Source organism: Molossus molossus, unplaced genomic scaffold, assembly GCF_014108415.1.
Source record: "Molossus molossus isolate mMolMol1 unplaced genomic scaffold, mMolMol1.p scaffold_m16_p_3, whole genome shotgun sequence".
Lineage (NCBI taxonomy): Eukaryota > Metazoa > Chordata > Mammalia > Chiroptera > Molossidae > Molossus > Molossus molossus.
Window position 1 is genome coordinate 9,404,652 of NW_023425366.1, and position 25,872 is coordinate 9,430,523.

A 25,872-nucleotide genomic window follows, 5' to 3' on the forward strand; every position below is an offset into this window, starting at 1 on the left:
TAAGGAATTAGATCTGAGCTTTCTATCCTCCAGGGAAGCAATCCAATAAAATAATGAAGCCAAATTATTAAAAAATTTTAACACAAGTTCATAATCTCCTGTTCCAATCCCTAAGGCCAGACATATTTCAGAATTCAGAATTTTCAGATTTAAGGAAACATTACCATGCCAATAGCCCACAGTCAGAACCATTCATTTTTCTGCAGGAAAACGTACGGATATCCACACTGTATAAAATAAGTAAAGACTGCAAATTGCTTTAAAACAGTTCAGTTTGGGTTTTGCCACTAATGAGTTGGCACCAAATTTAAAAAACAAAGACCAATTTTCCGAGTGGTTTGGATGTTCAATTTGTGAATAAGGAATTGTGGAACTTGACTTCAATGTGCAACCTTTCACTGATGACCTTTTAATCGCAACCTATAAATTACTTCCTGCTCCGTCTCTTATGGTAACATTCAATTTAGACTCTTAAAAAAAAAAAAAAAAAAATCCTGCTGTATAATCCATGAAGGTTAAAGAATAGAAGAAACGAAATTTCCATTTTTTCCAACATAGCAAAATGTGGCAAATGCATTTCTCTTACTCTAGGTAAGAAATTCCACCCTCCTCCTCATCCAAACCATGTGTGAAAAATGCTACATTGAAGCCCAGGAAGGATGGCCACTGATCAATTACGTCTTCTCCCAGTTTGTAATGTCCAACAGGAACCTGGTAGGAGGAGGGTACCGTTTTGAGTGCTGCCCTAAGACAAGTCCAATTGCCTCAAGTGGGTTTTAAAAGAAATGCCTGGGGTTCGACTCAGTAACTGGTTTAGCAGTTGTATTTCTCTCATCGCTGCTATTGACAAGTTTTTCAGCCTCTAGCGTTACCTGTTTCCTTTCGCTGATATGGCGTCTCACTTACATGAAACAGGAGGTAATGAAATCAGAGTTTTCCCTGTGGAGGAGGCCACCTGACCTCTGAGGCCTGGGGGTGGTGTGGAGAGAGGCAAGAGAATGAATTGTTAGAGAAAGGAAGAGACGCTACTTGCTGCCCTGGGGTGGGCGTCCTTCGCATGGGCAGCTGGAAAAGCATCTGCGTCAGATCCCAGTGATCTTTGCAAGTTTGCCGCTGAAACTGCAGTCGCTGGGCTAGGGAGCCTTGTCTTTGAAATGCGTTGTCCCAGAGAAAACGGCCAAGGTCTGAGAGGAGGGAGGTTCTGCAGTTCCAGGGTCCTCGTCATTTGTGCTTCTCTGCTTCAGCCGGGGGTGTTTTTTCTAGCCCATCCCTCCTAGAAGCATTTTAAACAGGAATGAGATGCTGAATCCGCCCACACTGGCTCCATGAGCCCCTCCAGCTGCGTGACTGCATTCTCCCCCCGGTCTGAGCACACAGCCAGTGCAGTCGGGGGGACCCATGGGAGGGATTGTTCACAAGTCACCTGTTTCGTGTTTCTTGAAGGAGAAGTCAGCGAAACCTAACTCCCACAAGGATGAAAAGGGAGAGCAATCTGTCCGAGCAACAAGCCTGGAGGTCTTAAAAACGCTGGACCCTCTGGTCACGGGGATGCCTCAGGTAAGGGGGCTTTGTCGCCACTTTGAATTACTCCGATGGCCTTTCTAAAGTGCTGCCCAGTTAGGAGTCCAGATGCGAGTTTGTACGCCAGGTGTCATCACAGTGTTGATGCTCTGACTAGACAGAGGTGTTGTGATGCTCAGTGCCCAGCACAGAGTAGTTCCACGAAGACAGGTATAGAATTAAGTAAGGAAGTAACCTCTTATATCTGGAGAGCAAATGACAGCTGATAAGTACTTAATACATTCTTTCTCTTCTTCCCCTAACATACTCAGACACGCTGTTAAGTAGCGAATGGGGGTTCACACGCAGTGAATGCTAACATCCCCCTTCACCTGGGGAGGTGTTGGAAGCACACCCTCTCCGGCCTCACTGGACGCCTAACACCATCCGAACCTCGGGGAGGAGAGCTGGATTCTGCATTTCCCTTAAGCTAAATGAGCAGAGAAAGGATATAGCGGCTAGAAATACATGGCACAGCCGGGAGACCATCGAAGACCAATTTGGTGGCTTTCCTAGATGGGGGCACTTGAGTGGGGAGCCCAGATATGCGAGCACTTCCTCGCAATGAAGACTCCACCGTCGTGGCCCAGACGCCAGCAGCAGCCCGTGGAGGGACACCGACCGACGCTCACTGCAACCGGCGGCTGAACACGAGCGTGCTGTGCAGAGATTTAGTTTGATGTGATTTGTCCTGAAGAGCAAAATAATAAATGGGGGAATGTTTTCTAAATCAGTGAGGACCAAGGAGAAACAACGGAAGAGAATAACCCGTCCTTGCATCTTGGCCCATGTTTCCCACAGGTGCTATGGCCGCGAATCCTGACCTTCGTGGTACCTGCAGAATATACGGGGACTCTGGACTGCCTGTTCAACATCATCAGAATTCTGATTATGGCAGAAGAGAGAAGGAAAAATAACGCCCCAGAGTCAACAGCCCTTGTCATCTCCACGGGAGCTGGTTTGTACATTCAAAAACAAAGTAAAACATTTCTCTTACCTGAGACTCATTTCCAGAAAGGCTACAGGGCTTTGATCACCTACCCAACCCCAATCTGAAATTTTCTAGCCCCCACAGCGATAACGAAAATTGCTTTGTCTTTCTAGTGAAACTTCCTTCACCACAGCAGCTCCTGGCCAGACTTCTGGTGAGTGAATTGCAAAAAAAAACCAGAGTGGGACAAATGGGAGCCGGTATTGGTAAACTCAGTTCCAAATAAATACTAATAAACATTACGTCGATACTCCAAACCAAAGAAACACTAAAGGCGGAACAAATGTTCTGCTATAGAAATGATACTCATGAAATTTTATTTGGCTATTCATTTTATCTTCTCACTCTGGAATGCTTGTTCAACTTTATGATTTTAAAATAAGCATAGACTAAAGTGGGTCCCTAAGTACCTTTCAAACCACTTCCACATCCATTGCGTAGATTGCATTCCCTTCTTTGCCCCATAAGCATCGTTTATTTACTTTCGACATGCCCTTATTTAATTAATAAATAGATCTAAGTGTTGGTACCTCTCACTGATTTCTGCCCTAGGAGAAGTGAGAGCAGACGGTGATGATTTATTAAAAGTTTAACTAACGTAGGAATCAAAGGAATCCAGGACAATAGTAAAAAGGAAAAGGTAGGTGGCCCTTTAAATAGCCCTGCGCTGACCAGCATTTTCTATCTTTCAGGTGGTGTCTATGCTTGCCAGTTTAGGGAAATTATGTGGGGTTGGTGCGATAGGACTTTTGAAGATATTGCCTGAAATAATTCACCCCAAATTGGTAAACCTGTGGAAAACACGCTTACCCGAGCTCCTGCAGCCTCTGGAAGGTACAAGGGAGTGGGATGAGGTCTTTGTCCAAGGAGGTGAAAACGCAAGGAAATGAGGCGTCACTTCTGCCTCTAAAGCCGCCGCTGTGGTTTAGGCAGTGAAAGCAATGACCCTGTGCAAGGTGGACAGCACCGTTCCTTCTCTTGGTTGATCGTGTTCTGTTTCTCTGCCGAACACTTGTACTACGAGAGGACCAGGCGGGTAGCATCCTTAGCAGGAAACTTTTACTTTTGCCCTGGTCTTTTACTTGTACTTAGATGAACTCTCTTTTGGTTTTGTTCTAAAAGTTGTTACTCACCCATGTAAGAATATTGAAATATGGCCATTTCAGTGGTTACAGCTGAAATGAGCAAAACGCCTAGATTTTATCAGGGATGGAAGACCCTCTGCCCACCTGACTAGGTGACACGGTAAATTTCATCTGCAGTAACCATCCTGTGTAAAGACAAAACTGGAAATGGAACCGCAGCACCCCCTGGGGGCCTTGCTGGGAGAAACTGAGTCTTGACCTGGGGGGCAGTTACCGCATTACTTTCTTCTCCTAGGAAAGAACGCTGGCATCACGCTGTGGGAAACGATGCTGCTCCAGGTACGCAGACTCACTGCTGTGACGGGTGGTGAAGTCAGCTGGTTACCGCCCCAGCTAAAACGAACTGGATTCCGGAGGGCAGCAACATGTCCTTCTCTTAGGACAAGGACGAGAATGTTAGAAGTGATCGCTTACGAATTGTGCTCTTCAAATCGCCGTAATTTGAGCAACAATTTTTAGTCGCCAAGTTGTTTACAAGTTTAAGAGTTTTGAATATTTTACTTACTAATATATTTTACTGGGTCTTAAATCTTCTCCAATTTTCAGGGTGGTCTTTCTCTCTCCTTGCAGTCACATTCCTTTGCCATTCGTATAAAGAAATATAGACGAACATAGTTTCACTGCTGTGCTCCCAAAGACAACTCCACTTTCTCCTCCATGTGCTTCTCACTGTCTTCTTCCTGGTTTCTGAAACCAAAGGGCCACATTGTACTCCTTTCTCAGAAAAGAATCTTCTTCTTTTAATCAATCAATTAATTAATTTTTAATTTTTCTTTGTTGTTGAAAGTATTACAGATGTCCCTCCTTTTTTCTCCCATTGACCCCCTTCTCCCTGTTCCTGCCCCCCTCCTGCCTTCCCCACACTATTGTCTGTGTCCCCTGGTTATGTACATATGCATATCAGTTCTTCGGTTTATCTCTTCCAATCCCCCTATCCCCCTCCCTCTGAGGTGTGTCAGTCTACTCCATGTCTCTGGATCTATTTTGTTTGTCAGTTTATTTTGCTCATTAGAGTCCACAAATAAGTGAAATCATGTGCTACTTGTCTTTTCTCTGACTGACTTATTTCACTTAGCATAATAGTCTCCAGTTTCCTCCATGTCGTCTCAAAGGGTAAGAGATATTTCTTTCTTACAGCTGCATAGTATTCCATTGTGTATATGTACCACTGCTTTTTTATCCACTCATCTACTGATGGACACTTGGGCTGTTTCCAGATCTTAGCAATTGTAAATAGTGCTGCTATGAACATAGAAATACATGTATTTTTTCTGATTGACGTTTTAGGCTTCTTAGGATATATTCCTAGAAGTGGAATCACTGGGCCAAATAAAAGTTCAATTTTTAACTTTTTGAAGTAACACCATGTTGTTTTCCATAGTGGCTGCACCAGTCTGCATTCCCACCAGCAGTGCACTAGATTCCCCTTTTCTCCCCACCCTCGCCAACACTTGTTGTTTGAGGATTTGTTGATGGCGGCCATTCTGACAGGTGTGAGGTGATACCTCATAGTCGTTTTAATTTGCATCTCTCTGGTGATTAGTGATGTTGAGCATTTTTTCATGTTTCTTGGCCATTTGTATGTTCTCTTTGGAGAAGTATCTATGTAGTTTCCACTAAGTTCTTTATAATTCTCATTGAATTGCTTGTAATTCAGACTAAGTTGTTTGAACATCCTTATACCCATTACTTTGAATTCTTATCTGACTGACTGCTTGCCTCCATTTCCTTTAGTTCCTTTCCTGATGATCCCTCCTTTTCTTTCTTTGGGGGGGTGTTTCTTTGTCTCACCATTTTATGGGTCCGGTGGTCCGGGGCCAGGTGGGGCAGGCAGGGTCGCGGGAGCAGGTCGGTGCGTCCAGGGCGCTGGGTCACGGCGGGTTGTGCGCACGGATGTCAGATCCGGTCCGGGTACCGGAGCACTAGCAGCTCTCAGTGGTGGCAGTGGGCGAGTGACTCATTGCCGCGGTGGTGGCCGGTAGGACAGCGACTCTCCGCTGGGGGTGAGGGGGGGTCCTACGGTACCAGCAGCTTGTGGCTCCAACAGGGCTGGTAGCTTTCTGGTGCTGGCGGGTCCCGCGGGGGCAGCAGGGCCCTCTGCTGCTGGGGGAGAGCCAGTGGGGCTAAGTGTGTCCACCTGTGACCTCTGGGCACTGAGTCCCTGCCGTTCCCTGCAGCCTCCTCTCAAGAAGGACCCTATTTATCCTCCCAACCGGTGCACTCTGAGTCCCGGCAGGGAGAAACACTCAGCCATGGAGCAGCTTCTGCTACTGGAAGCGCCCTCAGCCTGGAGCAGCCCACCCTGAGTTCCCCCTCCCAGGGCAGCGGCCCACCCACACTCACACCCATGCACACGCCTCACACGTCTCACCCACCCACACTCACACCCATGCACACATCTCACCCACTCACACCCATGCACACGCCCTCACACGTCCCACCCACCCACACTCACACCCATGCACACGTCTCACACACTCACACCCATGCACACGTCTCACACGTCTCACCCACCCACACTCACACCCATGCACACGTCTCACACGTCTCACCCACCCACACTCACACCCATGCACACGTCTCACCCACCCACACTCACACCCATGCACACGTCTCACACGTCTCACCCACCCACACTCACACCCATGCACACGTCTCACCCACCCACACTCACACCCATGCACACGTCTCACACGTCTAACCCACCCACACTCACACCCATGAACACGTCTCACACGTCTCACCCACCTACACTCACACCCATGCACACGTCTCACCCACCCACACTCACACCCATGCACACGTCTCACCCACTCACACTCTCGCCCGCACTCCAGTCCTGCTGCTGCTGTGTTGGAACCCCCTGGGGTCAAGAATCTCCTCCTTTCATGCCCCAAATGATGCCAAATTCCCAAAATGGCAAATTGCAGACAAGAGTGGTACACTGGATTTACAGGGAGGATTTTAATTTCAGGAGCCCCCAGGAGGACAAGGAGCCTATGAGCAGGGAGCTTTTAACCTAATAGGGTTTCAGTTCATAAAGTACCTACAGAGGACTCACATATGGTTTCTTTTATTTTTTTGATTTTTTAAAAAATACAGTTCACGTTCGCCCTGGCCAGTTTTGCTCAGTGGTTAGAATGTCGGCCTGCAGACCAATGAGTAATGGGTTCGATTCCAGCCAAGGGCTCATACCTCAGTTTCAGTTCGTCCCTGGCCCTGGTCGGGTTGTACAGGAGGCAACCAGTTGATGTGACCCTCTCACGTCAATGTTTCTCTCTCTCTCCCTTTCTCACCCTCCCACCTATCTGAAGATAAACAGAAAAATATCCTTGGGTGAGGATTAAAAAAAAAAATTACAGTTCACTTTCAGTATTATTTTATGTTGGTGTCAAGTGTACAACATAGAAGTTAAGACAATCATATACTTTGCGAAGTGATCCCCCTAACATTTCCAGTATCCACCTGACACCATACATAGTTCTCACAGTATTATTTACTATATTCCCCATGCTGTACTTTACAGTCTGTGGCTATTTTGTAACTGATACATGGCTTCTTCCACAATGTCAATGTTCCTTGACCTCTCCACAGCGCCTCCGCCTCTCATCACACCTCCCCCCCCCCCCGACAGAATCAGACTCTCTGAGGCTCTTACTTGAGAATTGACATGCTGTAAAGATTCCCAAAGTGATTCTTACCCAACATGAGATGTGAAGCCACTGTCTACACTCCTAGTCCTTAATTCTAGGACCTACCTCTTCTCCTTATTCACGTGTCATTGATCACCCACCAAATCCCTATGCTATGTCCCCTTGCCACCACTTCACGACAACTGTCCTTACCAGGAAGGAGGTTCTTTCTCCAGAGAGAAGCCGAGAACAGTGTCTTTCCCTCTCCCAACCTTGAGCATGCTTGTAGCCTTCTTCCAAAACTGTTTGTGTGTGCATTCTTCCCTTAAACATCCAAGGCTGGTTTTTCTCTCTCTCTCTCTTCTAAGGACCCACTTACTGAATGATTTTCTGTTAAGAAAACACATACAGATTTTTTCCATTGGCTTTGACATTGTGTTCTTTTCTAGACTTAAAGTAGAGAAAATGTAGAAAAAATAATCGATTTTAGAAATTACAACGGATTTTTGTCCTCCAAAAAGACAAAACACCTTTTTATGTATTGTTCAGTGAAGAACGTGGGTTTAGATGACTGGTTGTGGCCTTGGCTCGGAACAATTGGTGAAACTAGGAGTATTTAGCTACTCGAGTTGAAGTTAGCAAAAGGTGCCAGTAAATATAATATAAAGACATTTATTTCTTTATTCTAAAGAGATCCTTTTTTTAATATATAATAAAGCAAACTAATATTGACGAATAGAGTTTGTCCAACTCTATTCACAACTTGAAAAACATTGACTTCAATTTAAGTTTCAGGATAGATTACTTTCTTTTAAGTCTTTAAGCAATTTTTTATTTAAGAAGAAAAAGCAAGGTGCTTAGCTGGAGTTACTTCCACATTCTGTGTAACTTATTTCTAATAGGAATTTATAACATAACAGAATATGGCTTTTAAAATAAAATAAGATGCAAAGTTCCAAACTAACTAGTTTTTTCATGGGAAACAGAATAATCCCATTTAATATGTATTTATACTTTTGAAAAATAAGGTAACAGAAAAGTACCAAGAATGCACACTGACCAGTCACATGCACATCTGACTTCCACTTCCTACCGCAGTTGCTCAAAGAGTCTTTATGGAAGATCAGTGACGTAGCCTGGACCATTCAGCTGAGTCGCGATTTCAACCAGCAAATGGGCAGTTACAGCAACACCTCCATTGAGAAGGTTGGTGTCCGACCCGCCGGTGTGGCTCAGTCATTGAGCATCGACCCTGCACCAAGAGGTCACCAGTTCGATTCCCGGCTAGGGCACATGCCCAGGTTGTGGGCCCAATCCCCAATTTGGGGCATGCGGGAGGCAGACAGTCGATGTTCTCTCTCATCGATGTTTCTATCTCTCTCTCCCTCTCCCTTCCTTTCTCTCTAAAAATCAATAAAGAAATAAAAATTAATAAAAAGAAAAAGAGAAGGTTGGTGTCCAGCTGAAGGACCTTAGCTCTACCTTATGATGTGAAATCGTCACTCAAGTTCCAATGTGTCTGTCCTGCAATCAAAAAAAGGGAGGCATTGTTAGGAAAATGCTACCTTCTTTTCACCCCACATTTGACCAAAAGTTACTCGCAGGGCCGCAGCTGTCTTCCAGGAAAACTGAGAAGCACAGTAGCTTCAAGACAGATGAGAGGCAGAGGGTGTGTTCCAGAGAAGAGGAAGAATGAATGCTGGAAGGCCAGCAGCCCAGCCCGAGCACTTAGCTCGTAGCTCGTGTCTTGGTTTCCACTGGGCCAGTTGTGTGAGGCTGGCGACCAGGAAAAAAAAAAAAAAAAATCTACTACAGTTTAACAAAAACTTGGAGCTAAAAGAATGCTCAAAGTCCAATTCTTTCTTTCCCTGCCTCCGCAGGCCTCTGCCTAACCGTCCTCAATGTCCGAATCCACTTCCTGCTACTTAGTACTTTTGTAGCTTTAGGTGTTTGACTTAACCTCTCTGGAGCCTCAGTACCCTGCCAATGAAATGGAGATGATGCCCACCTCTGAGGGCTGTGGTGTTATGAGGGTTCAATGGGATAAAGTGTGTAAAGTCATCAAAGTCTTGCTTTCCAACCTTCAACGTTCTTGTCCTCTGTGTTCCAGAAATTCCTTTGGAAAGCCTTGGGAACCACCTTAGCATCCTGCCAAGACGCAAACTTCGTAAGCTCACAGATAAAGGAGTTTCTGATCGCTCCCAGCCAACTGGGGGATCAACGACAGGTGGGACCCCTTTCTCTAAATCTTCTCTCCTGACAATCTGATTCATTCCATCCAGAAAACTTCTGACGGTCTTATAATAATGTCTTACTTACCCAGAATTATCCATGAATAGATTCAGAATATCCCAACAGAATTTTTCAGGAAAATAACACATTTCTGTTTAAATGTCAGTGCTTCATTATTTAACCAGGTTTCTGAAATATTGCAAATTGAATTTTAATCATTCTTACTTAACAAGAGTATCTTCGATATGTTTTGACAGTGGCTTTATAACTTGAGTATGATCATAAACATCAAAATCATTGAATTTAGAAGCTGAAAATAACCGTATATACTAATGGTTTTCAACCTAGAGAAACTATAAGTATAACCAGGAGTGGTTTTGCAAAGCACTTGTACATATTCCCTACCCTAGCCTAGGCTGGAGAGCATATACGAATGTGGAGGAAGGAGAAGAGTATGGATTTTAAAAACAAAACAAAACAAAACAAAAAAACAACTACCCAGGTTAATAAGGACTACCTGGTATAAAATAACTATTGGGCCCTGGCCGGTTTGGCTCAGCGGTTGGAGCGTTGGCCTGCGGTCCGGAGAGACCCGCGTTCGGTTCCTGCTAAGGGCATGTACCTCGGTTGCAGTTTGTCCCCGGCCCTGGTTGGTCGTGCGGGTGGCAGCCACTCGATGTGTCTCTTTCACGTCGATGTTTCTCTCTCTCGCTCTCTCTTCCTCTCTCTCCCTCCCATTCTATCTGTGCAATAAAAAATAAATAAAGTTAAATTTAAAAAAATAAAATAATAAAATAACTATTGGGCTGTGTCATATACTCTCCTCATTAATTCCAAGATGTTTAAGGTTCCTTCTCCCATATTAAATGTCCGGATACCACTAGACTTACTAAACTTTTTAAACTGCTTTTTTGTCTTGCTGTTATTTTTTTTGTCATTGTCAGGTGTCCAGTCATCCATTATTGCTCTCGGTATTATTTCTCACACCATTTTCCCTTCCCTAGTTGCCTTTGCAGTTCTCTATAAGCTAGGAAGTAAAGTAAGTTTATTTTGGATGTTAGCATACAATAAGGCTCTCATTCAAGGTCTGAGGATTTACAAAGTTTGTGACATCCATCTGAGCTTCTTAAATTCCTTTTTTAATTCACTGCAAGTTGTTGAGTGTGTCTCACACATTTGAGTTGCTTAGTAAATGATCTCTGAATGGATAAGGTGTTAACACACAACTTTCTTTTTCTTTTTTTCTCTTTTTCTTTTTTTTAATCTTCATCCGAGGACATTTTTCCATTTTTTGTTCAGATAGAGTGGGAGGGAGAGAGAGAGAAACATCAACATGAAAGGGACACATCGAGTAATTGCCACCTGCACGACCCAACCAGGGCAGGGGACAAACTGCAACCGAGGTACACGCCCTTAGCAGGAACCAAACCCAGGTCTCTCTGGACCACAGGCCAACGCTCTAACCGCTGAGCCAATCGGCCAGGGCAACACACAACTTTCTTAATGATATGAACCTGTTGACTTTCTGTCTCCCGAGCACGACTCTCACTCACATAACGACAGAGCTCAGATTGTGGTGTCAGACTAGCTGGATTCAAATCTTGGCTTTAATATACTATCTATACCCCTTGGGGAAAATAAAACACTTCTCGAACCTTCTATTCCTGAGAGTGTGTGGCGAGCAGTTTCAGAGGAAGAGAAGATTTGAGATTGAGATTGCTTCTCTGAGGAACTGGAGAGAGAGGGCGGACTGTGGGAAGACAGTGGGGCATCTGTGCAGATCTGGGGGCCCCGCTGGGGTGGCAGTCCTCTTCTGCTGCCACCGATTGTCTCTGTGGTGTCACCTGTTTCTCAGCAGCATTCAGAAGACCAGGTGTAGGCAGGGTGGTAGATCAGTTGGAGAGCCAGATTTTTCCGGAGCTTGGGTTCTTCCAGACTTAAATGACAGAGGGTCATAGCACAGAGGGAAGCTGGAGAGAACATACGCAGTTAGGAAGATGGGTTGGGAGAGGAGACACACAGAACACGATGGGGTGGGAACACAAAGAAGGCAAAAGACACAGAGAGGGTTACATCTTAGGCCACGACCAAGGAACACAGCGATGTCGGGCTCCAAGCCTTTGAGGGACTTGTCCCAGTATCTTCTGGTGATGGAAGGTGTGCGGCCCGGTATCTAAGGACTAAGAACAGTGCCGGTTGAGACCTTGGTTACAACGGTCTGGCCCTTGGGTTCTCTAGCAGGGTTATGCGACCAAGCATAATGTAACAGGATTCATGAACAAATCACCATGAAGGTACTGTGCTGAAATCAGTCTGGGGCAAGAGAGGTGGAGAAGGGAGAAGGGGGGTAAGGGGGAGCATAACCTTAAAACGTGGAACAGAGCTACCAGCTTTCAAAAACTTAACCACTTAAGATAAAATAAAATTTCAGCAACAAAGTGATCCATCTAAAATATCAATCAGCCCAGCCAGTGTGGCTCAGTGGACTGAACGTGGTCCCATGGACTGAGAGGTCCCAGTTCAATTCCCGGTCAGGGTACATGCCTGGGTTGCAGGCTCAATACCCAGTGGGGGCATGTGGGAGGCAGCTGATCAATGTTTCTATTTCTCTCTCCCTTCTCTCTCTCTAAAAAAATCAATAAAAAACATATTTATAAAAATAATAATAATAAATAAAATGTCAACTGATTCAAGCTAAATCCCACCACCACCACCAATCTAAGACTAAAAATCTAAAATCTTGTGTGTTACCTTAAAGGTTCTACTTGAACCAACCTCTACCTCCTCTTTGACCTAATCTTGAATTGTTCTCTTCCTTGATTATTCACTCAGCCCTCCTCAGTGGACCTCAGGGCCTTTGCACTTACATTCTCTATGTTTGGAACACTCTTTCCCACATAGTCCAACAACTGGCTCACTATTTCAAGGCTCTGCTCAATGTTACACTGTCAATGAGGCCTTCTCTGGCCACCCTATTTAAATTGCAAACTCCCACCCTGGCCAGTGAGGCTCAGTTGATTGGAGCATCATCCCATATACTGAAAGGTCGTGGGTTTGACTCCAGGTCAGGGCACATACTTAGGTTGTGGGTTCAGTCAGAGGTTGGGGCATGTACAAGAAGCAACTAATTAATGTTTTTCTCTCACATTGATTTTCTCTCTCTCTCCCCAAAGTCAATGAACATATCATCCTCAGGTAAGGATTTAATAAATAAATAAATTGCAGCCCTGGCCGGTTTGGCTCGGTGGTTAGAGCGTTGGCCCGCAGACCAGAGAGACCTGGGTTCAGTTCCCGCTAAGGGCGTGTACCTCGGTTGCAGTTTGTCCCCAGCCCCTGTTGGGGTCATGTGGATGGCAGCCACTCGATGTGTCTCTCTCACAGCAATGTTTCTCTCTCTCTCTCTCTTCCTCCCTCTCTCCCTCCCGCTTTATCTGATGATAAATGCAGGAATGTCCTCAGGTGAGGATTAAAAAAAAAGTCAAAAAAATAAATAAATAAATTGCACCCTTCCCCCAACCTGCAGCAACTGTGCTCTTTTTCTGTTTCTCTTTTCTCCATAGCACTTATCACCATCAAAATACTCTATATTTGCATGTATTAGATTTGTGTGTATCTACTATCACGTCCCTCGTTGCACACGCCACGAGGACAAGAAGCTTGGTGTGTGTCTTTTACTTTTGCATCCCCAGAACCTAGAGAAGGTGCCTGACACATAGTAGGGCTCAGTAAGTATGTGTTGACTAAGCGAACAGCTAAACTTCAAATCTCGTATCTTTTCTGATTTTAGGGAATTACATCTATTTTAGGATACTGTGCTGAGAACCACTTGGATACTGTTTTAAAAGTTCTTAAAACATTCCAAGATCGGGAAAAGCATTTCATGAATCGATGTAAGGTAAAAAAAATAAATAAATACATAAATAAAAAATTAAAAAAACTCTTCTTCACCAAAGCTTTTGGTTGTATTATACTTACTCCTGTCCACAGGTTTTTGTTTTTGTTTTTTTAATTTATTTTTATTACAGATGTTTCTCCTTTTTTCCCCATTGACACCCTCCTCCCCATTTCCCCCACCCCATCCCTGGCTTTGTTGTCCATGTCCATTGGTTATGCATACATGCATATAAGTTCTGTGGTTTATCTCTTCCCTCCCCCTACCCCCCGCCCCTCTTCTGAGGGTTGTCAGTCTGTACCCTACTTCCACGTCTCTGGGTCTACCCTGTTCCTCAGACTGCTGTGTTCATTATAGTCCACAAATAAGTGAGATCATGTGATATTTGTCTTTCTCTGCTTGGCCTGTTTCACTTAGGATAATACTCTCCAGGTCCTTCCATGTCGTCCCAAAGGATAAAAGATCTTTCTTTCTTAGAGCTGCATAGTACTCCATTGTGTATATGTACCACTGCTTTTTTATCCATTCGTCTACTTTTGGACACTTGGGCTGTTTCCAGATCTTAGCTACTGTAAATAGTGCTGCTATGAACATGGGGGTACATATATTCGTTCTGATTGGTGTTTCAGGCTTCTTAGGGTATATTCCTAGAAGTGGGATCACTGGGTCAAATGGCAGTTCAATTTTAAAATTTTTAAGGTAACACCATGTTATTTTTCATAGTGGCTGCACCGCTCTGCATTCCCACCAGCAATGTACTAGAGTCCCCTTTTCTCCACACCCTCTCCAATACTTGTTTGATGATTTATTGATGGTGGCCATTCTGACAGGTGTGAGGTGAAACCTCATTGTTGTTTTAATTTGCATCTCTCTGATGATTAGTGATGTTGAGCATTTCTTCATATGCCTTTTGGCCATTTGTATGTCCTGTTTGGAGAAGTGTCTATTTAGTTCCTCTGCCCATTTTTAATTGGATTCTTTGTCTTCCTTTTGTTGAGTTGTATGAGCATTCTATATATTTTGGAAATTAACCCCTTATCTGATATATCATCGGCAATGATGCTCTCCCATAGAGTGGGTTGCCTTTCCATTTTGATGGTTGTTTCTTTTGCTGTGCAGAAGCTTTTGAGTTTGATGTAGTCCCATGTGTTCATTTTTACCTTTGTTTCTGTTGCCTTAGGTGGTGTATCAGTTAAAATTCTGCTGCGTATGATACCCAAAATTTTGTTGCCTACATTTTCTTCTAGGATTTTTATGGATTCATGAGTCACATTTAAGTCTTCTATCCATTTTTAGTTTATTCTTGTGTATGGTGTAAGTTGATGGTTTAGTTTCATTTTTTTGCATGTAGCTGTCCAATTTTCCCAACACCATTTACTAAGAAGGCTGTCTTTACTCCATGGTATGCTCTTCCTACCTTTGTCAAATATTAATTGAGCATAATGTCTTGGGTCCATTTCTGGGTTCTCTGTTCTGTTCCACTGGTTTGTATGCCTGTTCTTGTGCCAGTATCAGGCTGTTTTGATTACAGTAGCTTTGTAGTATTACCTGATATCAGGCATTGTGGTCCCACCTACTTTGTCCTTCTTTTTCAATATTGCTGTGGCTATTCGGGGTGTTTTTTGGTTCCATCTGAACTTTTGAAGTATTTGTTCTAGTTCTGTGAAATATGTCATTGGTATTTTTATGGGGATTGCATTGAATCTATAGATTGCTTTGGGTAATATGGACATTTTAATGATGTTAATTCTTCCAATTCATGAACAAGATATGTGCTTCTACTTTTTTATATCTTCCTCTATTTTTTTTTTCAATGTCCTGTAGTTTTCTGCTAATATGTTGTCCCCAGGAGTTTATTCCAGGTCAGAACTGCGGGAACCCCAGCCCTGTAGAATGACCAGCTAGATAACCAGGCTATTCTATTTCTGTCGCTAACGTTGACCCGGAAGGTCCTAAGGAGCTCTGTGCGTGTCTAGGTTTGTCCCGACCAGCTGCTCAGCAGAGACAGAGTCCATTGTGTATGCCTTGCTGTCCTGAAGGAGACAAATTTAATAAATAAAAGTTAGCACAAGCCTCTCACAGGTATCTCTATCAAAACCTGATATATCCATAACACAGTCCAGGGTGTTTAAATTTGGACAAACGAGCACCCATTTTAGATAAATTTTAATCACCCCAGTCTCATTTCTTAACCCCTGCAGTCATCCGTAGCAGTAAAAGACGTGAAGGAAAGAAAACTCCCTCAGTTGTATTCTTCCTGTTTCTCCTTGTCTTCAGGGTCTTTTTTCGGGGAAAAAGAGCCTGAGCAAGACTGACGTCATGGTAATCTATGGAGCTGTGGCCCTCCACGCTCCCAAGGGTCAGCTCCTCACCAGGCTTGATCAAGACATCGTATCCCAAGTCCTGTTTCTATATGGCCAGTGCTCTCAGGTAATGACCAGGACCGCCCACCTCGATTTCCAGGCTGGGGTTCCCAAACCTTGGAGTGGCTCAGTCCTAGGGAATCTTCATGCTCAAAGGAACAGGCCAAAGTCAAGATAGAATCTGATATATTTGGGAGATAAGAACATGTGGGAACAGAAGTTTATTATGAAATAGGGTCAGGTAATTTGTTTCTTTCCTAAAGTCTTGGGATGTTCATGTCCTAGCGCGCCCATGATGCCTTCCCAAATAAATTCCCATAGTGGGCTCTCCCACTTTTGAACTTCAAACAATTATTCCAATTCACTTTAGGGCCGCTGGCTTATTAGTTCCTTCTAATAGCCTCTAAAGTGTTACTGGTGGCAGTTGTTTAAACTTTTATATAATAATTTTTATAAACCACATAAAACAGTGTTTCACAAATAAATGCCACATGTGTGCTTTCAAGTGAATAAAATATGTCACTCATCAGTCTACCCAGTGCACCTCATGTTGTGCTGTTTCCCCTCTACGTTCATCCCTGACAGTCCTTGACACTCTCAAACATGCCAAGAATGTTCTGCTCCTAACTCAGAGCTGCTGAGCTAAATTAGATTCATCCCATCTTTTCCACCCCCATAACACTTTTGTATCTTTCATAAAGTGCTTTATACATATTGTCAATTCAGCCATTTTGCTAACTGGTACCAAGTTGCCACCTAAGACTCACCTAGGGACCAAATTTAAAACAACTTCCCAGAGTTGCCCAGCCTGTGTGGCTCAGTGGTTGAGCGTTGACCCATGCACGAGGAGGTCACCAGTTCGATTCCCGGTCAGGACACATGCCCAGGTTGTGGGCCAAATATATATTACAAAAAAAAAAAGACAGTTTTCCTTGATGGCGAAGAAAGGGTGCCTGCAACCTGATGGACAGTTGTAACCCGAATGCGGAGGAGTGCTCACACACACAGCGCAGGCGTGTGGGGTGTGTGTGACTGTTTTTACGCAGCTCAGTTCAACTAGGGCACCGTTTTGCTCTCATGAATGCAACTGCGCATGTACTCATAACTGCTACAAGTATCCCTCATGTGCCAGTCTCATTGGAACGAATTTGAATGTTCAACACAAGCATGATATCAGAACGGACCATATCCAGTTCCAGCGTGAGCTGCCCTATTACTTCTCCTTTTAGAAGTTTTTGCCACTCTCTCTGCCAAGCGACCTCCCCCTTTTCCTAACCTTAGTCTGGCAGAGCCCCTTCAGACTGTGAAGCCTGAACCCAAAGGCTGCCTCTGCAGCGTGCTCAGGAGTCGCCCGAGGGAACGTTCCTGCCCATGTACATGGCCTCACTTCGAAAACCAGGGAGGGAGGGAGCAGTCCCCACCCTTTGGCAAGAGCGGGGGTCCCGCTTCACCGTGTCCTTCAAGTTGATGGGTGGGTCTTCTTGTGGGGGTGCGGGAACTCTCTCCCTGCTGCTCCAGGGTCTGCTTTTGCCTTTGAATTTTCAGGTTCTGGGCATGTCTGTGATGAACAAGGTACGTGATATATTTGAACTCAGATCATGCTCCCTGGAAGTGCAGTAAGCATCAGTGTCCTCTTGATGTGATTCCAGAGGAAAAGACCCCAATATCTCACTAACTGACCCAATTCTGAAGCCAGGATCCCAGAGCCCGATCTAGGACAGAACAAGCCGCTGTATTTGGTTACAGGTGGTCTGGAAACCAGGCTGTGAACTACAGCAGGGTTTTTAGAACCGTGGGTTGTGACCCACCAGCAGACCAGGAAATGTATTTAATAGATCACAACCAGCAAAATTTTTGTAGTGAAATAAAGGAGAAATAGAAGAGTACATTGCATATAAACAATAAGGATCCTGAAACTTTTATTTCAGATAGATAGATAGATAGATAGATAGATAGATAGATAGATAGATAATAGCTATAGATGTGGTTCATGTAGCTACTGGGGGATTGTAAACTGTTTCCTGCTGCGATTTATGGTCAGAAAGTGTGAACGCCCCTGCTCTAGAGAAACCTCAATCGATCAGGCCGGGTGGAGGTCGAGGGAGGAAGTGGGAATTGACCCTTTCTTTCCAACTTCCCTGCAACTTTAACCCTAGACTGAGATAAAGGAGGCGGAGGAACAGAGAGTCCCTCCCGTTCTGGGCACACCTTTCAGACCTAGATCACACATTTATAGAAAGGGGTGCTGCCTCAGACCCCGGCTTGTACCTTGAATCACTGGGTTTTAGGACATGGATCTGCAGATGAGTTTCATAAGAAGTATCACTGAGATTGGCATTGCTGTCCAAGATGCTGAGGATCCGGGGTTCAGGTTTTCCTACAAGGAGGTGCTGCTCGGTCACATGCTGGTGAGTGAGCAGAGAGGACATGGGGAAGGCCCTGCGGAGTCCGTTACCAAGGGTGCAGGGCTCTCTTTCTTAAAATGGGTGAAACTCGCCAGTCCTAAGGAACAGATTTCTGCCACATTTCTGCCCGAGGGCATCCAAGGGTCCAATGAGGTTGCAGCTGTGTCAGAAAACGCCCTTGATCCTTTCTGAAACATGGCACCGCCTTGTCTGTGTGGCAGGACTTCATCAGAGACGAGCCCCTGGACTCCTTGGCTACCCCTGTGCGCTGGAAAGCCCTCGTCGCCATCAGACACCTCAGGTAGAGAATTTTTCATTGTTCTCATTGAACAAAAAGATTTCCTCCCCCATCTCCTCCTGACTTACGGATCAGTGCATCCTTCTCAAAAGGAGCACGGTTCCTCAACGGGTTCTTTCATGCAAGGGGCCTTATCTCCTTCCAGCTCCAGAGCTGACAGGTTGGTCATCTCATGACTGGCAGCAACTCGGGAGCTGCTTGGAGGACTCAGATTCATTGATACATGAAGACTGAAGTTTCTGTGCAAAAGGAACTTTTTCTTCCTAGACCTTGGCCTGTAGAAAAATTTAATCTTCCCATTAAAATATCATGAAAGCCCTAATCACATTCTAGTTGGTTAGTAGCAATAAGCCTGAAGAAGAAAATAATTTTAAGCAAATTTTTAAAACAATTATTTCCCCCTGCAGTAAAAAATACAAGTTCACTATTAAAACCTGGTAACTATAGAAAGTTTGAAAAGAGAATAAAATCATGCCTCTTTCTTCCCCTTCTTTCGAGGTTCTGGCCTGTCTCCTTCTAGTCTTCTGAGGTTTGTCAGTCTGTACCCCACTTCTGTGTCTCTGGGTCTATTTTGTTTATCAGTTTGTTTTGTTCATTATATTCCGCAAATAAGTGAGATCATGTGATATTTGTCTTTCTCTAATTGGCTTGTTTCACTTAGGATAATACTCTCCAGGTCCCTCCATGCTGTCTCAAAGGATACGAGATCTTTCATTCTTACAGCTGTATAGTATTCCATTGTGTACATGTACCACAGCTTTTTTATCCACTCATCTATTGATGGACGCTTGGGCTGTTTCCAGATCTTAGCTATTGTAAATAGTGCTGCTATGAACATGGGGGTACATATATTCTTTCGGATTGGTGTTTCAGGCTTCTTAGGGTATATTCCTAGAAGTGGGATCACTGGGTCAAATGGCAGTTCAATTTTTAGCTTTTTGAGGTAACACCATAGTGTTTTCCATAATGGCTGCACTAGCCTGCATTCCCACCAGCAGTGCACTAGAGTCCCCTTTTCTCCACACCCCTACCAACACTTGTTGTTTGATGATTTGTTGATGGCAGCCATTCTGGCAGGTGTGAAGTGAAACCTCATCATTGTTTTAATTTGATGATTAATGATGTTGAACATTTCTTCATATGTCTCTTGGTCATTTGTATGTCTTGTTTGTTACTTTTTTTAATAGTAAAAAAAATGGGTATGGGGTGGTATTTCATAGTAGTTCTGAGTTGCATTTTCCTAATAATTAACAATTTTGAGCATCTTTTAATATACTTAGTACCTATTTATATATGTTTGGAGAAACGTGTATTCAATTCCTCTGCCCATTTTTTACTGTTTGTTGTTGTTGTTACATTGGGTTGTAGAAATTCTTTATATATTCTGGTTATTAACCCTTTATCAACATATGATTTGCAAATATTTTCTCTCAGTCCATAAGTTGTCTTTTCACTCTGTTGTGTTCTTTGATACACAGAATTTCTTAATCTTGATGCAGAATCATTTGTCCATTTGTACTTTTGTTAGCTGTGTTCTTAGTGTTTCACCTGAGAAATCATTGCCAAATCCAATGTTATAAAGCTTTTTCCTCTGTGTTTTTTCCTAGAAGTTTAATAGTTTTAGTCCTTATATTTAGGTCTTTAATCCATTTTGAGTTAATTTTTGTATATGGTATGAGGTAAGGGTCTAATTTTATTCTTTTGCACGTGGAGATCCAGTTTTCCCAACATTGTATGTTGAAAGACTGTCCTTTCCCCCATTGAATTGTCTTAGAACCTTGTTGAAAAGCATTTGAACATATATGCTGGAGTCCATTTCTGGACTCTCTGCTCTGTTTTATTGGTCCATATATCTGTCTCTTTATGCCAGTACCTCCTGTTTGGGTTACAGTGGTTTTGTAATAAATTTTGAATCCAGGAAGTGTGAGACCTCCAACTTTGTTCTTTTTAAAGATTATTTTAGTTATCTGTAGTCACTCCATATGAATTTTAAGGTAGACTTATCTATTTCTACAAAAAGTACCATTGAGATTTTGATAGGAATTGCAGTAAATCAGTAGACGGCTTTGGATAGAATGGACTTAACAATAGTAAGCCCTCAAGTTTATGAACATGGGATGTCTTTCCATTTATTTGTGTCTAATTTCCTTTAGCAACATTTTGTGCTTTTTAGTGTACAAATCTTTCACTTTCTTGACTAATTTGTTTCAAAATATTTTTTCATGCTGTTGTAAATGAAATTGTTCGTTTTCTTTTTGATTATTCATTGTTGTGTATAGAAACAACTGATTATGTGCTGATTTTGTATTCAGCAACTTTATAGAATTTATAGTTCTCATAGTTTTATGTGGAATCTTGAAGGTTTTTTATGTACAAGATCACATCATCTGCAAAGCAAGGTAATTTTACTTCTTTTTTCTTTCCTGCTTAATTGCTCTGACTTCCAGTACTACATTAAATAAAAGTGGCAAAAGTAGCATCTTCTTTTTTTTTATCATAGAGGGAAAGCTTTCATTCTCTCACCATTGAGTATAATGCCAACTGTAGGCTTTTTATATGTGTTTTTTATTATGTTAAGGTAACAAACATAATTTTTAATGGCTTTCTAATAGCTTATTGCATAGAAATGCCTCATATTACATAACCAACCTCCTCTTGCTATTTAATTATTGCCTGTTTCTGAGAACTATGAATAATATTTTGGTGAACACCTTTATGCAAAATGTGTTCTCTGGACTTAAAATTATAAAAGTTAACAGTGTGGTTTAATGAATGTTATCAAGCACCATCCTTGTATCAGGCATTGAACTAGGTTCCAAAAGTCAATAATGAACAAAATATGACCTTGCCCTGAAAGAATTTGAGCCTGCTGGGGAAAACAGATGCAAACGTACCTAATGACCTCTCAAGTGTGTGGGAAGAGGCAAGATAAGGGAGGGCACAGGTTGCCATGTTTACAAAGATGAGGAAAACTTGAACACAACTCAAATAAATAAACCTTGAACATGAATAAAGAATTGACCAGCCTTGCCCGGTCAGTGTGGCTGAGTGGATTGAGCATCCTCCCATGGACTGAGAAGTCCTGGTTCGATTCCCAGTCAGGGCACACACCCAGGTTGCAGGCTCAATCCCCAGTGGGAGAGTGTGCAGGAGGCAGCCAGATGATGTTTCTCTCTCACATCGATGTTTCTATCTCTCTCTCCCTTCCTCTCTCTCTAAAAAAATGAAAAAAAAAAATTTTTTAAAAGAAAGGAATTGACCAGGCTCTCGAACAGTGCTGTGAAGTAGAACGATAATGCAAGTCACCTGTGCCATTTAAAGTCTTTTCTAGTAGCCACCTTTAAAAGTAAAAAGAAGCAAGTTAAATTAATTTTAATAATTATTTTATTTATTCCAATATATTCACTGTATTGTCATTTCAATATATTCAATACAGAAAAGAGCAATGAGATTATTGTATGGTTTTTCTTAGTAAATATTCCAAATCCAATGCGTTTAGAATGACGGCGCATCTGAGCTCAGACTATCTACAGCCCACGTGTTCAATAGCCCTCTGCTGCGCGTGGCCACCTCGCTTGGGCAGGACCCTTGTCAACTAATATCTGATGGCAGAAAGCAAATCAGTGCTTCCCTGGGGTCAGGGTGGAGAAAGAGGTGAACTACAAAGAGGCAAAAAGAAAAATTGGGGTGATTGGGATGTGTTGTAGTGATTATGATGGTCATACCATGGGTGTAAAACTCATGTAATTGCACTCTGAATGGGTGCAGTCCATTGCGCATAAACTATACCTCAGCCAGTTCATTTTTATTTTTATTTTTTAATTTATTTTTGTTATAGTTGTTTCTCCTTTTCCCCCAATTGACTCCCTCCTCCCAATCACCCCCTCCTCCCGCCCCGTCCCCAGCTTTGCTGTCTATGTCCATGGTTAAGCATACATGCATATAAGTTCTGTGGTTTATCTGTTCTGTCCCCCACAACCCCCTCTGCTGAGGTTTGTCAGTCTGTACCCTACTTCTATGTCTCTGGGTCTATTTTGTTCATCAGCTTGTTTTGTTCATTATATTCCACAAATAAGTGAAATCATGTGATATTTGTCTTTCTCTGCTTGGCTTGTTTTGCTTAGGATAATACTCTCCAGGTCTTTCCATATCGTCTCAAAGGATAAGAGATCTTTCTTTCTTATAGCTGCATAGTACTCCATTGTGTATATGTACCACAGATTTTTTATCCACTCATACATTGATGGGCACATGGGCTATTTGCAGATCTTAGCAATTGTAAATAGTGCTGCTATGAACATAAGGATACATAGCAAGTTCATTATTTTTTATCCTTACCTGAAGACATTTTTGCATTTATCTTCAGATAGAGCAGGAGGGAGAGAGGGAGGAAGAGAGAGAAACATCGATGTGAAAGAGATACATCGACTGGTTGCCACCCACATGACCCCAACTGGGGCCAGGGACAAACTGCAACTGAGGTACATGCCCTTAGCGGGAACCAAACCCGGGACTCTCTGGTCCACAGGCTGATGCTCTAACCGCTGAGCCGAATCAGCCAGGGCACAGCAAGTTCATTTGTAAAAAGTCAGCCAGAAAGCAAAGATGAGGAGACTCTCAAGCGGAGATCAACACATTTAACCCTTTCAATAGAGCTGTCCCAGCTGGTCCAACGTCTCCTCCTTGTGAGAGAACCCATTTCACCCGCCCTGAGCGTGTCAGTTTTCACTTCTTCACTTACAGTTGGTCACTGACAAGTGGTATTATATAGTCTTAATTTACATTTATTTAATAACAAGTGGGATTTTTCATGTTTTATTGAACATTTGAATTTTGCCGAGGTATGTCCAGGTCTGTTCATATCCTCATGATATCTATAGTAAATGTGAGAGAGAGAGAGAGAGAGAGAGAGAGAAGAGGGAGGGAGGGCGGAAGGAATCTTTATTCACTTGTGCATTTATAAGAACCTATGGTATGTCCGACACCACATATAACAAGAGGAGAGATGAAGTGGATAAGCACTGCTCCAAACTTAGAATCTCTCTCTCTCTCTCTCTCTCTCTCTCTCTCTCTCTCTCTCTCTCTCTCACACACACACACACACACACGAGCTCTGGGGAAAACAAATAGGTTAATGCTACCACAGACCATACACTAAAGAGTCAGTAAATGCAGAATGAATGATGAGTTGCTTCTCATTCTAATAAATGGACCAGTACAGTCTCATTCTTTGTCCCCAATCTCTCCCTACCCCCGTCACCACCTCCCGCCACATCCCAGCATGTCAGAAGGTGTGCGTGAGCCCTTTGGATGTGACTGGCAGTCCGGCGGGCCACGTTTTGTTTGTCCTCACCGTGCCCACGCCGCCACGCGGTTCTCCTTGCAGTAAACTGAAGCCTCGGCTCTCGCTCCACGACCACCTCAATATTCTTGAAGAGACGATTCGGAGGCTGCTGCCCCTTCCCCCTCTGGAAAAACTCACAGATGAGGGCGAGACAGAGAAGGACAAGGAGCACATCAGTGTACGTGGGGTGGGGCCTGGCGGGGTGAGGACCCGGCGGGGTTCCCCGCTCACCGGGGCCTCGCGCTCCCACTCACCTTGAATTCCAGTTTCTCTACGAGCGCTCCATGGATGCACTGGGGAAGCTGCTGCGGACCATGATCTGGGACAACGTGAAAGCCAGGGACTGTCAGGAGATGTTCAATGTGAGTAGGGCCCCGCTCAGACTGCTCCCTGTGGCCCCTAATCTGGGCACCACTCAAACTGGGCCTCAGCCCCTCACAGGGAGCTTCCAGCCTGACCGCTTAGCCCGCCACGCAGGGCCGGGCCACCGGGTGAGGGAGGTGAGACCCTGTTTCGGACGCAGCAGAGAGACCGAGGCAGTGGGGACGAGAGCCAGGGATGCGGAGGAGTGTGTGCGAAGGACGCTGAGGACAGGACACTGATCCTTTGACCCACAGCTTCTCCGAATGTGGCTTGTTTCACAAAAAGAGTGGGAAAGAGAACGAGCCTTCCAGATCACCGCGAAAGTGCTGGCAAATGACGTGGAGGTGAGCTGTCCCCTGGAGAGAACGGGTTTCCCTGCGTGCTCACGGCAGATCTCTGAGGCCCCGGGGATCCCCACCCCCTCCCCGGGGCCCAGCCCAGACACAGGGCTTTCCGACCGCTAGTGGCCGTGGTGGTGCGCTTGCCTACTCTCCCCGCCACAGAGGGGGAGTTCAAGATTCAACCTCCTTCTGAGGACCTGCGGGGGTAAACAGGGGCGCCTGTCCAGTGTGCGGAATATCCGGAGATATTACATCAAGCCACCCTGTCACCTCGGGGCCCCCCTTTGTCCTGCAGGCACCAGACGACTTTAAGATCGGCTCGCTCCTGGGCCTTCTGGTCCCGCACTCCTGTGACACCCTGGCCACCATCCGCCAGGCGGCCACCAGCGCTGCCATCGCCCTGTTCTGTATGAAAGGTGAGCAGCAGCCCGAGGAGGAGAGAACGTTTCCGCGGGCTCGTTTCCCTGCTTGTACGTCTGTCTCCTCCCTTTCTCTCCCCCTTTCTCTCTTCCCTCCGCCCTCCCCGGTGCAGCCACTTCTGCGTTCTCGTACCGCAATCAGGTCACAGAATTTCTCGCTTGGGTCTTTTTTCCTCGGTGGTCCTGTTTCCCTGTTTTATTAAATAAAGATCGTGACACCAGCGCATCCCAAAGAGCCATTCAAGTGGGAGAGATGTTTTGAGAGCGTGATTTTCATCGCTGAGCACCTGGCCTGTCAGCGACGCCTCCTCTGTCGCCCGGCTTCTCACAGGGGAAGCCACCCTGTTATTCCGGTTCCCTAACAGAGAACTTCGTGCGGGCTCCCCAGCTGGCACCCCGGGGCCTCGGTCTGCGCTCCGAGTACCTGTGAATAACTGTCAGTGTCAGTGACCGTAGGAGTTAACAAACCCCGGCCAGGGCCGACCCCAGCACCCAGGGCCTTCTGCCCGGGGCCCGGCGGCAGGTGCGGCACAGCCCTGCAGTCAGTGCTCAGCTGCGTGTGGCCCGGGGACCCGGGCAGGCTCGGCCCAGGGCAGTGCCATCGCGTGTTCATTTCACTGCATCCGGCAGGTACCGGGACACACTTCCCCGGTGCCATCCCACGGGGCAGGCACGGTTCCGGTGCTGGAGACACAGAGATACACATTCTGAGATTCACACAGGAAAATCGTGTTAAAGCCAAAAGCTGGGGTTTGGTGGGCGGGATGGGTGAGGGGTGGTCAGTCAAAAAGAAAAACACTTTTCAGCAGAAACGGAATAGGAGTGAAAGTCCCTTGGACATGGGAAGGTAAGTCATTAAGGATACATGCTGTGACCAAGCCAGAAAA

At 44.6% G+C, this 25,872-nt stretch overlaps 1 protein-coding gene across 1 annotated transcript in view; it reads left to right on the forward strand.

The window, feature by feature from the left end:
* Positions 1 to 25,872, forward strand: part of MROH2B (maestro heat like repeat family member 2B) — a 68,790-nt gene that overhangs the window by 16,633 nt on the left and 26,285 nt on the right. Inside the window, exons 12-28 of the mRNA XM_036278853.1 lie at positions 592 to 714; positions 1,444 to 1,557; positions 2,362 to 2,518; positions 2,665 to 2,705; positions 3,244 to 3,385; positions 3,932 to 3,975; positions 8,427 to 8,534; positions 9,439 to 9,555; positions 13,348 to 13,455; positions 15,730 to 15,882; positions 17,361 to 17,387; positions 18,104 to 18,223; positions 18,442 to 18,521; positions 23,905 to 24,040; positions 24,129 to 24,224; positions 24,480 to 24,569; positions 24,862 to 24,982. Of these exons, the coding sequence (XP_036134746.1) occupies positions 592 to 714; positions 1,444 to 1,557; positions 2,362 to 2,518; positions 2,665 to 2,705; positions 3,244 to 3,385; positions 3,932 to 3,975; positions 8,427 to 8,534; positions 9,439 to 9,555; positions 13,348 to 13,455; positions 15,730 to 15,882; positions 17,361 to 17,387; positions 18,104 to 18,223; positions 18,442 to 18,521; positions 23,905 to 24,040; positions 24,129 to 24,224; positions 24,480 to 24,569; positions 24,862 to 24,982 (1,777 nt within the window). The remainder of the gene's footprint in view (positions 1 to 591; positions 715 to 1,443; positions 1,558 to 2,361; positions 2,519 to 2,664; positions 2,706 to 3,243; positions 3,386 to 3,931; positions 3,976 to 8,426; positions 8,535 to 9,438; positions 9,556 to 13,347; positions 13,456 to 15,729; positions 15,883 to 17,360; positions 17,388 to 18,103; positions 18,224 to 18,441; positions 18,522 to 23,904; positions 24,041 to 24,128; positions 24,225 to 24,479; positions 24,570 to 24,861; positions 24,983 to 25,872) is intronic.